The 18080-nt window shown below is 33.1% G+C and overlaps 1 protein-coding gene across 1 annotated transcript; it reads right to left on the bottom strand.

Annotated features, from left to right (window-relative positions):
* Positions 1-931: 931 nt before the first annotated feature.
* On the bottom strand, positions 932-3128 carry LOC132636786 (heat stress transcription factor C-1). The gene is made up of 2 exons (XM_060353805.1): positions 2770-3128; positions 932-2148 (listed from the first exon to the last, which is right to left on the bottom strand). The coding sequence occupies exons 1-2, from the start codon at positions 2980-2982 to the stop codon at positions 1222-1224; spliced, it is 1140 nt and encodes a 379-aa protein (XP_060209788.1). The 5' UTR covers positions 2983-3128; the 3' UTR covers positions 932-1221.
* Between the last annotated feature and the right edge of the window lie 14952 nt (positions 3129-18080).

Here is an 18080-nt window from a genome sequence, read left to right as displayed (position 1 = left end):
TTGAGAAGGAGAGATAAACAAGAAGAATCGGAAAAAAAAAAAAAAAACTGCAATGGTGGGGATCTGGTGAAGAAGACGCAGGAAGAGGGTGGGGGGGGGGTGGGTGGAAGAAGACGCAGGAAAGGGGGGGGGGGGGGGATCTGGTGAAGAAGACACATGAAGTGGGGGGTGGATAGAAATTCTCAAGAAAAATAAATAATTTTTTTTTTTGTAAAAAAAAATAAATCCACATGTCCCATACGAATTCATTTTTTTTTTTCACGTAACAGGCGCTTGGCAACACACGCTTCAGCTAATTTGGAAAGTCGGCGATAAATGCCTAAATGAAACATGGGTTGTCCACCTGAAGTGTCTAAATGAAACAAAGGTCACTTGAGGTGTTCAAGTGAAAGAAGTGAACGACCACGAGGGGCTGGCGATGGATTTGGCCTTAACAAAACCGAACGACGGACTTTCACCTCATAGACTCCTTAGAGGTCACAAATAAATCTAACAGCCCTCTTCTATTCTTTATCTTGATATTTTGGTGCACACTAGAACTGAAAGCGTAAAATGTATCAAATAAAAGCGTAAAGCGTATCATATAAATAACACTGGTACGTTTCATTTTATCACCAATAAGAGAAGCCCCGAAGGGTATAGGGTAATATTTCACTTTCAGTTTATCTGACACTATTTTGGTTAATTTATCTCAAAACAATGACATTTTTTTATATTTGAAGCAGCCCCCAACAAATGTCTTAATATGCTTAAGACTACAATTTTTTTTTTCTTAATTCAATACATAATCAAATAAGTTTACATAAAATGAAACAAAAGAACGGTTGATAAACATACTATCACGGTGAATAGCATACATTAGATTATGCTTTATCCCACCATTAAAATTAAAAAAAAAAAAACATAACATTTCATTATCCTGTGCAGAATGTTAAACTACAAAGTATTTTATTGAAATAATTCTTGCTAATCAATCATAAAATATACAAACTTCACACAGAATTATCCTAAAATTAGCAAAATTATAAAGCATAGCTACAAAAATGAACCTGTATTCCCTAGCCAAGTTTTATTAGTCCTATTGTTAAAGTTAGCTAGGAGGTCTCACTTTTCAGATACATAATTTGTAAAGTAGTACATAAATAAAAGGGAAACTATGAAAATGAATAGAAATAACTACAAAAACTATAGGTCACATAATAATTAAATCATGTGACTAAACTAAAATCCACTTCCTAATAAAGAAAATGGATAAGGTGGTGGACTAGCCTCCTCCGTCGCCACATTTCCTCCGCCGCCGTAGTCGTAACCGCAAAAGTTGTTATCCATTGGAGCCGCTCTGAAGCCGCCACTGTCCGACGAGCCCGACGACAATGAACTAGACATAGTAGGACAATTACTTCTGTAAATCATCGGTCGACCACCACCTATATTTTTCCTTTGGCTCAACGACGCCGTCCACACGGACGGCGTTTTTGACGATGGCGAAGAATGACAAAACGTATCCTTATCGAAACTCGCATCGGGAGAGCGAATTGACGATATTGTCCCTGGTTCATAAGTTATCACAGGCCGACTGTTATGTGTCAATTGTCCCTCATCTGTTAAAGTTGGTCTATAAAACTGACCACTTAGCGTATCTGACGATGGCGAAGACTGACAGAATGCATCCTTATCGAAATTCGCATCGGGAGAGTGAAATGACGATGTTGCCCCTACTACTGCCTCTCCACTTTTTACTGAACAACAACTTGTAGAATAATTCGAAATCATAAGTTTCCTTTTCTTCTCGGAATTTGTTAACTTCAGCCTTTTGGATCTCTCTTTTTCCATCAAAATTGTTGGTAAAATATCAGGGTCATCAACAACTTTAAACAAAAAAGCCATCATTTGTTGTGGCCTTTTTTCTGTAGCTTCTAATCTTCTAGTCATATTTTCAACTTCATTCTCTAAAGCTTTTTGTTCCTGCTTTAATCTTGAAATTTCTGTTATAATATCTTCATCTTCACTTTCATCTTGCCTTTGATTTGATGAATATGAGTTTCTGCTGTGTTTTCTTCTTACTATGTTCTTCAACAAATGTGTTTGTCCTCTTAAAAACCATTCATTTGCAAATTCCCACTTATCTGGATCCACCTTTCTAAATCCCTGATTCATTCATCATGAATAAACTCAAATCAAAATCAAATTTACACTCTGTTTTTTTTTTTTAAGAGCATAAATATTTAGAGGAAGTTATACAATTTAATATGGTATTTTCTAGTCATTCAACTTATAAAAATAACTCACTAAAGTAACTTTTTGACTAATCAAACTATGCTCATGTTTTCAAAAAAGTAAAACAGTAACTCCTTAAGTAGATGTATACATCCCATATTTATTTTAAGATCTATTTTTAGACCTAAAATCCCTTAACCTATTTTTTAGATTATAAAACCCATTTGACCTATTTGAAATCATAAAATGGATCTTCCATAAAACAAATTATATCCATGACAACTGAATCCATTATTTTCAATACAAAACATAGATATCTATGTGAAAATTTGCTAGTAAAATTTTAACACAAAACTCTTAAAGTACAAAACTATAGTAAATTCAATTTTAAGAACATTAATATTGAACTCGTCAAGTTTAACTTCTAAATTTGGCCGTGCCAAGTCGAATAGAATAAGACATGAAAAGACATGTTGATTTTATGAAAATTTGCAGTAACTTTAAAGATAACAGAATCTAAAAATTCAAGAACTAGCACATAATTACACTTACATAAGTGTTGAGCTGACGAACAAAGCTGGAAAAGTTGTTGTGTTTGAAGTAAACAGGCAAGATTCTTTGAGAGAAATCCAAAGGGTCAACAACTATGAAACTATTATTTGCTGTTCCCCAAGCTATAAGTCCATCAATCTTTGGATCATTCACCATTTGATATGTTTTCATAACAAATGGAGCAATAATATTATTGTTGTTGTTAGCCTCCATCCCATATATATAGCTCCTTCCTGTATGGTGGAGCTTTATGGCGGCGAACGGTTGAGGGTGGTGGTTGTAGTAGTGGTGGTAGTAGAGGAGTATCAATGGTAAGAGATATGGTTATATAGAAGAGATTTGGGCAGGGTGTATATTAATATTTGAGTTTATTAAGGGTGGTGGGTGTAGAGTTTAATAATATATGTGTGCGGTCTTGATTTAGTAGGCGTTTGGGCGTGAAAACTAAATACTATTTTTCACTTTATTTGGTATTTTGGAATTGGAGTTGAAGATGAGTTTGTATTTGGCTATAGTTTTTGCAAAGAATATTTAATTATTTGAATGTATTGAAAGTGAAAAATAAGTTTTGGGTTGTTTTTCAATTTTTTATGGCCAAACATCATAAAGTGAAAAAATATTCCGGAAAAAAATGAATAATTCTCATGGTCAAACGGGTAGACTTTGCAGATAAATATACAACAATAACAATATCTACAATGTAATCTAACATGTGAGGTCTGAAGATGATTGCATGTACATAGATCTTGTCCCTCCCTTTGTGGGGTATCTAAACTCGATATACATGTTAAAAAATTCACAAAATATGAACAAATATTAAATTTTGTATTCAGTTATTATTATTTGAGGTTGCTATCCTAAATCGCATGAACCATAAAATTTAAATCTTGAATCCGTGTTTGCTTATGTTATATGTATCGTCAGGCAAGGTAAGGAATTTCTTACACCATTCATTATCACATTTCGCCGTTATAGCATGCAATATCTCTTCTTTTCAAGATTACCGAATTAATTACCTAATAGTCTAATTTTTTTTTTTTTACATTAACGATTAATATAACTTAAATTCTCAATATAAGATTAACTACTAGAAAAAATTATGGTGGATGATATAAGAGTCCGGAATTAAAATGCCCCAAAAAAAAATTATGTGGAACCAAAATACCTCAATAAAAAAAAAGTGACAAAAGTACCTTTAGCGCAGTAATTTACTGCGCTAAAGCAGTTCACGGAGAATGAACCATTAACTGCTTTATCGCAGTATTTTACTGCGTTATAGAAGCAGTTAAAAAAAAAATTGGCCAACTTTATTTTTTGCAACACTTAGTGTTTTTTTTATACTTTGACCAATGATAGTCGTGTGTCAAGGCTCCGAAACGTCAATATTTTATATAGAACCTGATATTTTTTTTTGCGTACAATAATGTAGGCTCAATACATCAAGGATACGTAAATGTTCGGATCGTCATTTTAGGGGTTGAAAAGGTGCCCAAAGTAAGTTTTATTTGTAAACTTTAGGTTTAAGTGTTCTATATACATAGACGTCCATTTTTGTTTGAAGACTTGTTGTCATTAGCTTAAAGTTTTTTATTTTTAGGGTTTAGATTTAAGTGTGTTATTTTTTAAAGCGTAACTTTATTTCGAATATATGCGGTTTTTTGCGCTCGAATGTCCGATTTGCGCGATTTTTTTTTTTTTTTGCAACATATTCGAAATAAAGTTACACATTAAAAAATAACAAACTTAAGGAACACTTAGTGTTTTTTTCCATAAAAAGATCGCAATATCTTATTTTAATAAATCTTTTCTTTGCAGCGCTTAGTTTTTTTTCATACTTTGACCAACGATTAGTCGTGTGTCAAGACTCTAAAACGTTAATATTTTATATAGAAACTTATTTTTTTTTTGCATACTGTAATGTAAGCTCAATACATCAAGGATACGTAAACATTCGGATCGTCATTTTAGGGGTTGAAAAGGTACCCAAAGTAAGTTTTGTTTAAGGTTTAAGTGTTTTATTTTTTAAGGTTTTAATTTAAGCGTGTTTTTTTTAATCAAGACATAACTTTATTTTGAATATAAATATAATTCTAAAAAATATAGGGAGAAAAACTAGTTGTAAAGTGGTCAAACTTTAGATGGTCATAACTTTACGCTCGGATGTCCGTTTTACGTTTTTTTTTTTGAACTTGCGTATTTTTTCGAGATCTATGCGGGCAAAGTGCCGCAAGGCGGTTTGGCCGAGCCGATTTTTAAAAAACACCTTTTATCCCATTTAATTTTAATTTTTTCCCAAATTGGCGTGAAATTTTCAGTTTTATTTACTAATAAGATGATGATACGCAATAGATTTTAACGTAAAAATTACGGGGTAATGTAGCTGTGAATGTCAATTTTACTTCTGCGGTTTCAATTTTTGAAAATAAAACTGACTAATTTTCTCGACATATAAAGTTGACTAAAATAACCTTACAGTCAAACACTAAGTTTTTTCAAACAAAACTTACTTCGGGCACCTTTTCAACCCCTAAAATGACGATCCGAACGTATACGAATCATTGATGTATTGAGCCTACATTATTGTCCGCAGAAAAAAATATCAGGTTCTATATAAAATATTGACGTTTTGTAGTCTTGACACACGACTAATCGTTGGTCAAAGTATGCAAAAACACACTAAGTGTTGCAAAAAAAAAAAAAGAGGTTGGCCAATTTTTTTTATTTTTTTATTTAGTGCTCGCTATTTTACTGCGTTATGCAAACAAAAAAAAAAAATCTTTAGCGCAGTAAAATACTACGCTAAAGCAGTTAAAACCTTTTGGCAACGACTTTATTTTCAATAAATCTAAACCCTAAAAATAAAAAACCTTAAGCTAATGACAACAAGTCTTCAAATAAAAATGGACGTCTATGTATATAGAACACTTAAACCTTACAAACAAAGCTTACTTCGGGCACCTTTTCAACCCCTAAAATGACGATCCGAACGTTTACATATCCTTGATGTATTGAGCCTACATTATTGTACACAAAAAAAATATCAGGTTCTATATAAAATATTGACGTTTCAGAGTCTTGACACACGACTAATCATTGGTCAAAGTATCGAAAGAAACACTAAGTGTTTCAAAAAATAAAGTTGGCCCATTTTTTTTGTACTGTTTCGATAACGCAGTATTTTACTGCGTTATAGATTTTTTTTTTTTTTAACAGCTTCTATAACGCAGTAAAATACTACGCTAAAGGTACTTTTGTCACTTTTTTTTTATTGGGGTATTTTGATTCCACATAAATTTTTTTGAGGCATTTTAATTCCGAACTCGATGATATAAGTGGTTTCATTTTTAATTAGGTGTTTCGAGTTAGAGTTCTCAAAAACCGGATATAAGAAACATAATGGGGACCAAAACCCCAAAAAAGTATATTAATATTAAATTAATAATATGTGGTTACGTGGAGGTTCTTTAGAGGGTTTAGATATGTTATAGTAGTTAATTCAAGGTGGGGATCAGAATTGAACATTTTTAAAATTTCATTGGTCCACGTCATGAGCCTGCCGCTTAGATATTTCCGATGTTTTCACACGCGCTATCTATAGAGCGTGGAATTTGGACTTGACTTTTTGTGGTCCCCATTAGTCAATGCCACCTTTCGGATTAGGAGTGGATAGTACCAAAAAAGGCTAAGCTGGAAATTTTAAAACTTAGCCGTTAAATTTAGATAAGACTTCGAAAAAAGAGCTCCATGATAATTTTATTATATTTAATAAGTTTTAAAACGTGGATTTCATATTTTAAATATCCTTTGTGTCATTTTGTGCGACTCAATTTTTTTATAATCAAAACAATAATATTTTAAAAATATTTTTAACTTTAATTAATTCATATTTACAGTTAATAACATAGTTTTGTAGTCAAAAGGCACAAGTTCAAAAAAGGAAGAGTTCTACGAGACATATCACATATTTACGTGGTGTTCACGCTTTAGACTTTGACAATGGGGTAGTTCACGGGACAAATTTGTGAGGTTTGTTGGACATAAGCGTACGATACATGTCATGAGCTTGGGTTGTAAGTACAATTTTGGAGTTTTGACACTGAATCCCTAAGGAGTGGTGGGGGGAAAAGGGTTGGGGGTGGTTGTATGTGATGCCTACGATGAAGGGCGGATCAATAAGGACGGGTTGAAAAGAAGGACTCACAGACTTTTAGCTAGGTTGGATAGCTTTCTCCTAAGGGGGTGTGTCTGTTATAACTTAGACGAACCTTACACTGAAGTAAAAAGAAAGTATACCGAATAGTACATACGCTTTTTGGCTCAATAATAACCTCACTCAAGAGATAAATTCATAAAGTCCATTGAGTCAAAGCAGTTGCAATTGAGGTAGTGAAATTCGTATACCGAATAATAATAAAAAATTATATCCATTTAGAAAAAAGATCCAAAGTTGAAGTAGTCCGTACGTTTATTACTATTTAGTGGTAGATCATCAATGATGTGGAAGAAGAAGTGAGAGTAGGAGAAAGAATATAGGCCAAAATGGAAAGTAAAGGGTGGATACAACAAATTGAAAAGGGGTCCAAACAGTGCCTTAGATTCGGTAGCTCAAAATACCGATTTGTTTCCACATCTTTTATTTCTACTTTTCACAAGATTTGGGCCAAAGATTAGTCATTATTTGTTTTTTTCTGCTATCCCGTGCAATGCCGCAAAAGTGACACGTGACATGTAACTTTATCACGTTTCGGTTTCTTATTGGTACCCTTTTTGATTTGTCACTCACTTATTTAATTTTGTAGTTTATTGTGTGCTTGGTGCGTGGGGAACATATTACTTTCTTCTAAATCTATGCACCTCTTCATTCTTAATCCTACTACTAATATTATTCCCATGGCCCTCTCTTTTAATTTAATTAAACTTATTTATATAAAATATTAGTTTATTGAGCCGAGGATCTCTCTCGGAACAGCCGTCCTATCTTGGTAGGAGTAAGGTCTGCGTACATTCTACCTCCCCAGACCTCACGTTGTGAGATTTCACTGGGTTGTTGTTGTTGTATTTATATAAAATATTAGTCTTGACATGAATTTACATAAAGTAATATGTCAATAAAGATTTATATAACGGGACTTTAGATGATGTGCAATTGTTATTATATATTGACAGTATAATTCCATTAGTATATATGTTGGAATATTGCTATTGGGTCGAGTTCCCCATAAGAGATGTGTATTAGCTCATTAATTCTATAGTCTATCATCCTCTAAAATCCTACTTCTAACATATAAATATATCAATATGGATATTGGAAAAGACACGATTTTCCACCAAGATATGATGATTGGGTTTATAAAGAGAAAATTCTCTACGTCTTTGGAGAGGATTGTAGGTTGTGGACAAATTAATGCAGTTCATTCGTATCTTGAGGATTCCCGACAATCCGTGAATCAAGTTGTGTTTTCTGCGGATCCATTTCGACAAGGAAATACTCATAAATCCCCTAAACTAATATTTACTTTGAAATATTTCAGTATGTTATTTCTGTTATTTTGACGTATCATAGCAGTTTGTCTAGTTTATTTTTCAGGTTATTAGTTCAACTTATTATGAATAAATATCTAAAAGATCTTTTAAGTGATGCGTGTCATAGAAATTCTTTTATATTATTGGTTGATTGAAATTAAATTCTATTTTAATATTCCATCACTTTTCTGGTAATAAAATTTTTGTGCTTATTATATGATAGAGATATATCATGTATCGACAGTGGGGATTTACTAACTATAAAAACATATGCTTTAAAGTTAATGGTTGGCTAATTCAATGGTATTGAAGATGATACATTTTGGAAACGGGAGATAGGCTTTCATTGCGATAGATTCAAATTCATAGCAGGAAGTGATACTGTGGAGGATAAAGCTCTCTCTATCACATATGAATTTATTTTTAGGATTCAAATTCAATCACTCTCGTTAAAAGTGGAAAAGTACTTACAGTACCCCACCATTGTTAATGACACATTTGGTTGTGAACTCGTGGAATTATCAAGTTCATAGAAATCAAATAATTTAAAATTTTGTCCTTTCATTGTGTGGAAGTGATCTTTGTTTTAGTTCGGAAGTGCTACTTGATAGCAAATATATAACTTCATTATATGAGGGCTGATAAGAATGACATAGAAATGTATAATTGCTTGAATTTCAGTTTGCTTCAATATTATTAGATAATGGTTTTCTTGCAACTTAAGTTTCCTCAAGGGATCATGAGAGGTTGGACCTTCCATTATTTTACCAATATTTTGATTTTACATAATTTCACCTATATATATTTTTGTACAATTATCGTTTATTAATCGACTATTTTGAAAACGACTTCCAATCTTGCAAACTCAACAACTTATTTTCTTTATTCATTTCTCTCCCCAAATTTTCTAATAAGTAAATCAAAATTCTATGTTTTCAAAGAAGAAAGCAAAAGACAAAACGTGATCCCTTGATTGATTTGATCAGCTAGCATAAATTCTTGGCCCTTTTCAAAAAAATAATAATATATATATATATATATATATATATAAAAATTGATTCTTACTTTCATTTTTTTAATTTTTAATGAAGCGTTCATAATTGGACACATCACTTTTTTTTTTTTTTTTTTGGTGTTTCACTCTCTTTAAGCGAAAAAGTAATCACTAGTTTCCAAAATCAGAAAGGAAGAACAATAATTATCCAATTTAAAAAGTGTTTCATACATGACCTACTCAACCAAATGAAGTACGAAAGAGTGACCTTTATCATTAAAAGAATACTAAAAATTCAATTTTAAAAAATAAAGAAAATTGAAGAATCAAAGCTCCTTTACCAACCCAACTGTTGCATACAGTTTGGCTCATAAATTCTCTCTTCGTTTATAATAATTATCATCTTAGCCAAATTTTTTTATCTCATAATAAATGTTATCTTAGAAAATCAAGACATAAATTAAATAGTTTTTTTCAATTCTACTCTTAGGCAATAAAGTAACATCTAAATGATGGTTGGAAAAACTACATAGTAAGTTGGAATTGTTAGATTCCCCATATCAAAAGGTTTACTTTTTGTGCATGCTCTAATCAAAAGGTAAAATTAATTTATTTTCATTATAGAAGGGTAATTTGCTAAACTTCACATTGTATTATTGGTTTCTTAATATGTGTATTTTTGGTTAAGATGACACTTATTGTGAGACTGAGGGAGTAATATTTTAGTAGAATATAATTCACCAGACAACCAATTAATTGGAAGTCATTATAAAAATTTATTTGTAATTACTTTATGAATAACATAATGGACCTAATATATTTTATACGATTAGTAAATAGAACTTAAATTCTTGACTATAAACGAGACAAATTTGATAGGAGGTTGTTGTTGAAAAGAGTTTTGAGGTTTTAGCAAACATCATCTTGAACACGATTATTTGATTAATTTTGTCCATAGTAAGAATCGCTAACTGGTATTTATTAGTATTACGTTATATTTTGAGGAATAATAAAGAATCCATATTTTCCTCTATATTTGTTGGAAGTCATCAATAATTATGACTATTTTGTATAATATAATCATATAACGTCAATAGCCCTACATATAGTCCACTTTTCATGTCTTTTCTGTTGGTTGCACCTGAAAATTAAGTTACCTTTGAACTAGGTAACTGATCAATCTAAATTCCCCAACCAATTTAAGGGTGAACAAATATGAGTATTGTCAAACTTTATATCCAACTAAGATTTGGTTCAATGTATGAATCTCAAACAATAAATGAATCTATATTAATTACTAACCATATCTTAACTCCAAAATCAAGTCCTAATCAAGAAATAGGAATGGCGGCATCGATTTAATTTTTCTCTATTAGTCACTTTGTTATTTTGCAAATTCTAGAAACCCTTAGTTTTTGTGCTTTCTTCTTAATTGGAATTACTTAATTAGAAAGAGATCTTCTGAATAAACTGCTGGTACCAAATTCAGAGGATCTAGTTCTTTTTCACTCTCATTTAGTTCCAAGTGTGATGAATAACTCATTGACAATAGTTTCCTAAAAGGGTAAGTTGCCCTTTGGAGGTGTTAAATGGACGAGTCGAACTGAATTTTGGCGGGTCAAAATAGCACAAGCTGATAAATGGATGGGTCAGTAACTTGCTTAATGATATTGTGGCAAGATGGGCTAAGCAACGGGTCATAACCCAAACCGCCAACTTTTACCAAGTTTTAATTTCTTCGTTCGTTTTTTATAATTGTTTTAATTACCAATAAAATTTTAATTTTCTTTATTATGGCTATACATTACATATAAAAATATTTTAATAAAGTTTCTCATGGCTATCAATTTAGACTACATGTTCAGCCAAAATCAACAAAACTTTTAGATGAGTTGAATTTAACAGTCAAAATAGGTTGAGTTAATGAATGAGTGAGTATTAACTCGCTCAAACTTGAACAAATTGGACAAGTCATACTCTTATCACCTAACTTTACCATCTCTATACTATACTGAAATGGCATGTGAGAGCAAGTCATGATAGACAAAACCTTTTTGGTGCTTTCTTTTAGATACTCAAGATAGGCATATAACAACAACAATAACTGTCCTGGCCCCACGGTGAGCGCCAAATTGTTTACTGAAAAAATGATTCAATTGAATTTGTGTTCGTGGTCAAGGACACGTGGATCAAAATGACCAGTAAATCAATATCACATGTCAATAAATCGAATGTAAACAAGATAAAGCAAAGAAAAGTTGAGAATAGCCTAATGTTACGGTTCGCTTTTACGCGGGTTAAGGCATAAAAGTTTCTACGAGGTTGTTGGTGCTCTAATTGGATTTTAATATTTTTAGAGTCGCCACCTAATTTATTATGGAAAACGAGGAAAACCGAATTTAAAGATTTTTTCAAAAAACAAGTAAAATAATCTTTTTGGACCAAAGTTCGAGGTAAGAGTTCTAGTGATCCTCCCCTAGAGAAGGTTTTACGCACCCTAACATTAAGGTTTTACGCACCCTAGTATTAAAGATCCATAGAATACGGTTGACCTACGAGCTTCAATGTGTGATTAATGTACTTATTTGTTTTAAAGTGTTTAGTTTTCCGCAAAATGTCATTTTTATTCATATCATAATTTCAAGAAAAATTCAGCAAAAAGTTCCCTTATAAAAAAGGAGTTTTGGTTACACTCGGGATTTCTCCTAAGTAGAGTCGCTACTATTCCAATTCTAACAAAATGAATTTAGTACTTACGAATTTTTATACGTATATATATATATATATATATGAAAATATGGAGTATATATCCGATTTGTATACATATACATAAGGAAAAAGAAAGTTTTATTTTTTTAAGTCCATTTTTACTCATTTAAAGCTCATATAAGTCAACTTTATTCCAATACAAAGCCATCTTAACCTCAAATCTGTCCAAGTGAATTCCTTTTGCTTTGGTCCATAAGTCTTTGGGCTTTCGGCACAATTATCAAAATCATTTGGATCCAAGTATAAAGTCCATTTTCTATTGCTGGTTTTAATCTCCAGAATTCCAGAATTGATTGCCAGTATTTGAAGTGATTTTTGTCAAAATAATTCTACCAAAACAATCCTTGAGTTGAATCCTTATTTCCTTATCAAATTTAAATTTTTAGCAAAAGCAGTTCTCGATCCAGTAGCGGGCTTGAGGCTCAAAAAATAGTTTAAACATTGTCCTTTTATTACCAAACTCTACAAAGGGGCAGGAGGCCCAAACCGTTTATCACTTGGTAACTTTAAAAACCATTTAATCTTATTTAAGTGTTGAACCAGTTTTAAAACCTCAGCAAAATGAATTAAGTACCAATTTTCATGCAAAGTTAGGATTAACTGAATTTTGAATAGGTTTAGGCGATTTCCTAAAATACTGAGTATTATTTCCTAAGTTCTAAACATACATAGGGTTCCACTAGTTTCAAAGGTTTTTACAATTACATATACATACACATACAAAATGAATATAAAAGGGAGGGTTAAGCTGGTGAGCCTACCTAAGCCCACCAGTTGACTATTTTCACCCATAGCTGGGCCTTCAAACATATTAGCTTCCCTTTCCGTTTTTCAGCGGACTTGATCAAGAAAGATAATTGGGCTCTTGGCCCAATAGGTTTATGTGATAGCAGCCCAAATGATGATGTTTCATGCAAACAAAGAAGAAAGGGAAATATGTATTAGAAAGCATCTAAAACTGAGGTTTATTGAAGACAAAGCTTTGTGTAATAAATACATATAAGTCATATGATTATAAAATATACTGCATTTGATGAAATAGAAACTCGACTAAAACATACACTCCCACATGGACTGAAACAACAAAGAAACAAGCCCTAAATGCAAATAAATGTAGGCTTAGAACTTAAGGCCCACATAGATTGAAATAGCACAAAAACAAGTCCAAAACTAAAATGAAGTAAACAGGCCCATAGGGTCTTTTTCTTAAACAAAAATAGGCTAAACTATACAAAAAGATATACGCACCTATCAACCATATACCATTGATATACACACCCATGGAGATACTAAAACAACCCTAAAAGGAAAGCTTTTACCCTCCTGTTCCTGATGCCGCACAATATTCAAGGGGTTTCCAGGAACCCTAGACATGGCAAACACCAGGGAAGGCTTAAGCTTAATCCCGAAGTGCTATATTTGCCTCTTCATTTATGTGTTAAGTTCAGAGTATATAGGAGAGGGAGTCTATATATTATGGCCCAATATCAAGCAAGTCGAAGAATATTCATGGCCCAAATGGTTTATGCTATCAGAATCGAATAAATGAGCCCAAATATGGTAAAAGAAATCATAGCCCAATCTAAAGCACACACAGAAGAGGTCCGACAGTCATAAAATGGTATAAATCCACACAACATCAATTTATTTTAAAGAAAATAGGGAGGGGTATACATCTATATACATTAGCTATACCACTTCATATACACTCGAGTGTATATGAAGCTAGATATACCTTGTATATCAGATGTATATATCCTATGTTTGGAGAGTTCAAAACTAGATGAGGCAGGAAGAGAGTGTAAAAGACCAAAACGCTTAACCCAAACTTTCATGTGAATGTAGGAATAAAGTGAGAATACACAACACATCCAAATATAGATTTTTATACCAATAAAATAATAATAAAAGAAAAGTATTTTCACACAGGTTCTCTACTTCATTTACTTGCTTCTAACATACTCCTCATGCCAAGTTTAGAGTCAAGAAGCCATATTAATTGGCATGATAACAGGAGATCAAAGTAGACATGATTTTCACGTAAGGAATTAACTAGCATGGTGGGCATGCCTTTTACAGATTCAACATAGTACCACACAAGCAGGGAATATGCACACCAACTCAGATTATGTCATTTATTTGCTTTAAAGGTCAAATAGGAAAATTTCAAGATCTTATCCCTATATGCAGATCTAGATTGCTTTTCAAGTACAGGGCCATCATATTATTGATATGAGATGATGCTATTTTTTAAAAGAACAAACTCTACAGACTAAAGCAGAACCAAACAAAGTAGTGATATTGCCTGAGAGTGCTCTTTAGCAAATAGGGACATTCCAACAGATACAAAAAAGGACTATATCACCCTTGAACATAAGTAATTGATTAAACATTGCATATTTAGCACAGTTTGAGGCAGACACACCAAGTTTTCATGTGCACAGTTTTTGAAACTGAGCTTAAGACATTCTTGTAACCATTTCAACCTCATCAATCTAATCGGCATATAACAAGTACCTTAAAGGATATCATGTTGGGTCTAGGCTACTTTCATCTCATGCCCCTTTTTAAACACATATGATCTTTAAACTAGTCCAAACATGCTTGTATATTAAACTGTGGTTGATAAGTTAGTAGAATACTTATCATACATCAATAGGCAACTAAACAACAGACTTAACTAACAACTAAGAAGGCTTGGATAAACACAGATGCAAGTAATCACCAATTACTCTAAGCATAAGTATATATCAAACCACACATACATTTTTGAGAATCACAAAACTAGACTCAAAGGGATCAAGATACCTAAACAGGTCCCCAAACTTAAACATTGGACAGGTACATGAAATGCTTCAAGGGTACACATCAATTTATATGCTAACCATGATGTCAAAACACAAAGATTTACGGATATGCTTAAGGTGTATTCAGATCAGAATAGACCAATCCCTCATATAAAAGTAAGCAAAACAGTTAATCAAATGATCAAATATATATAGGAATTAACCAGGTTGACACACTTAGCAGATTTCTTGGCCAAAGTATGACTTCAAACCAACATCTCATCGGTTTATCTTACCAAGCAATTTTAGGAAGCAAAGGTTTGCACATTTTGAACAAGGTTTAAATTCAGCAAAATAAAAACATGATTTCAACAAGCTTAGACTTTTAATGCCACTGCAATAGAGCATTTGCACATTTTCGTTAACCCTTGAACAGGATCTATATATCTCGATTGGAAAAGAATCAGGAGAAAAAGAAAGAATCGACATTGATCGATAGATTTCTCGAAACAAACGAAAAGGAAACGAAAGATGAAACATAAATCATTTAAGTATCTTATAAAATAATCTTTTCCTAGACCCCAATTCCTCGTGCTACAATGGCCGGGACAAAAGGTCGCGATCCCGCGAGGGTGAGAACCCTAAAAACCCATCCTCAGTTAGTATTGCAGGCTGCAACTCGCTTCATGAAGCCAAAATCGTTAGTAATCGCCGGTCAGCCATACGACGGTGAATTTATTCCCGAGCCTTGTACACACCGCTCGTCACACAATGGGAGCTGGCCGTGCCCGAAGTCGTTACCTTATCCGCAAGGAGGGGGATGCTGAAGGCAGGGCTAGTGACTGGAGTTAATACCTGTTGGGTATTTTGGTTTGACAGTGCGTCACACCCCCCCCCCCCCCCCCCCTAAAAAAAAGGGAGCTACATCTGAGTTAAACTTGGAGATGGAAGTCTTCTTTCTTTTCTCGACGGTGAAGAAAGACCAAGCTCATGAGTTTATTTTCTTAGGTCGGAACAAGTTGATAGGACCCCCTAGCTCATGAGGGATGGGGTTTCTCTCGCTTTTGGCATAGCGGGCCCCCAGTGGGAGGCTCGCACGACGGGATATTAGCTCAGTGGTAAAACACGCCCCTGATAATTGCGTCGTTGTGCCTGGGCTGTGAGGGCTCTCAGCCACAATGATAGTTTATTGTGCTCATTGGCGCTTTACCCTGATATGTGGATCATCCAAGGCACATTGGCATAGCGTACTCCTCCTGTTCGAACCGGGGTTTGAAACCAAACTTTTCCTTAGGAAGAAAGATAGGGCGATTCGGGTGAGATCCAATGTAGATCCAGATGGGCTGTCAAGAACGTACAAGAGGTAGGATGGGCAGTTGCCAGTTGGTCAGATCTAGTATGGGTCGTACATGGGCATATTTGTAGGGTCATTGTTACATTTAAACCAAACTAAGAACTGCATATAACACAGTCCACGATCAAATCACACGCTCAGATGACCAAGGAAACAGAAACTGGACTAAAACAACAAGATTTAGGAATAAGAGTGTCTTGACCATGCCATCATTACCAATTCAAATATCTAGACTTCATGCAAAACAGGTTCAACTTAATAAAATGAGCTGTCACATGAATATGAATATCTGAATGGACTAATTGACAAGAGCAAACTGGATAAACATCTAACTTGGCTAACCAAACTAACCTAACACTTAAGGGTACTCAAATGACCTAACTATCATGCTTGACTAATTTAATCTGACATGGACATGCTTGTAAAGACCAACATGTAAGCAATTTAAACTAAAGAACCAAGTTAGGCTAAACATGCTCAATTAAACAGGCTGAACTTTCATGCTTAAAATAGGCAGATTAAGCTAACGCAAGTATGCTGTACAAACTGAGCTAAACTGGCATATAAACATGATTAACTTAAACCAAACATCATGCTTGAGCTAACACAAATATGTTTATCCAGACTACTTCAACAGATCAGAATGAACCAAGTTGCACTGAACATGTTCAGCTTAAGAAATTAAGGTGGGCCGGGTCTGGCCCTATTTTGGGCTGGGCTCGGCCAATGAAAAGGGAAATTAAGGGAGGGAGGGGGGAGCCCATATATATATATATATATATATATCACACACACACACACACACATGATATACATGAGTATACATGTATACTCATGTATATATCATGCAAAATTCAACAAATAGGCGAAATTTAAAACGATGTCCACTAATTGGATATTTTAAAAATAAAACCCTATTTACATTAATTGGTCAAATTTAAAAGAAAATAATAATAAAAATTAATAAATTTTGTCGAAAGACCTTAATTAAATTGGCTAGTTCAAATTATTGTCATAATTAGCTAATAAATAATCATTTCAATTTAGCAGCTTAATGGAAATTTTCAAAATCAATTACAATTAAAACTTAATTAATTATGATAAAATTCCAACAATTTTATTAAATAAGAATTGAGGGGTAAAAAAAGGTTAATTTACTTAATTAAACATACTCCCTATATTAAACAGAGTAAAATACTTTGCAAATTGATATTTTAATAATTTGGACAATTAAGTGAATAATTATGGCAAATTATCCTCTTTTTGGGTTAATTTGGAAAAATTATTATAATTGTGAAAATAATTAAATTAATTTATAATATTATTGAAATTATTTCATCAAACAAAATTGGTAAAATATTATCTAAATAGTTTTAGAACATTATTTTGACTTCTGAAAAAATACGTATTTTCCTCTGTTTAATATTCAAGGACTTTGGGTAATTAAAGCAAATTATGGGAGGTCAAAAATTATGTGTCAACACCTGAGCCTCGATCGAGCCCCTTGCTAGTTCCTTCGGCTAAGCTTGTGACTAAACACTTAGTAAAATGATAAAGAACTTAAGAAATGAAGCAATTGTGTATACGTGGAGTGTATTCCTCTTGAATTTCGTGTCCTTACAATGGAAATGATAATCTCTATTTATACTAGGAGCTAGGGGCACACATTTCATGTGTGACGCCTCTGCTCATAATGAGTGTCACACCCCGATATCATCAGGGCAGGATGGAACCCTCTGGCATTCACATAATGAAATTGGGCATATGGAAAAATTTCAGAAATAAAATAAAGTACTTTCCGTCAAACCATAGAAATTTGCGAACGATACTCAATTAATCAAAAACCGAGTAAGTCAAACTGACATATCAGCCTACATGGTCGCTT

This window comes from Lycium barbarum, chromosome 4 (assembly GCF_019175385.1).
Source record: "Lycium barbarum isolate Lr01 chromosome 4, ASM1917538v2, whole genome shotgun sequence".
NCBI classification, from domain to species: domain Eukaryota; kingdom Viridiplantae; phylum Streptophyta; class Magnoliopsida; order Solanales; family Solanaceae; genus Lycium; species Lycium barbarum.
This window is presented reverse-complemented; position numbering and strand designations above follow the sequence as displayed.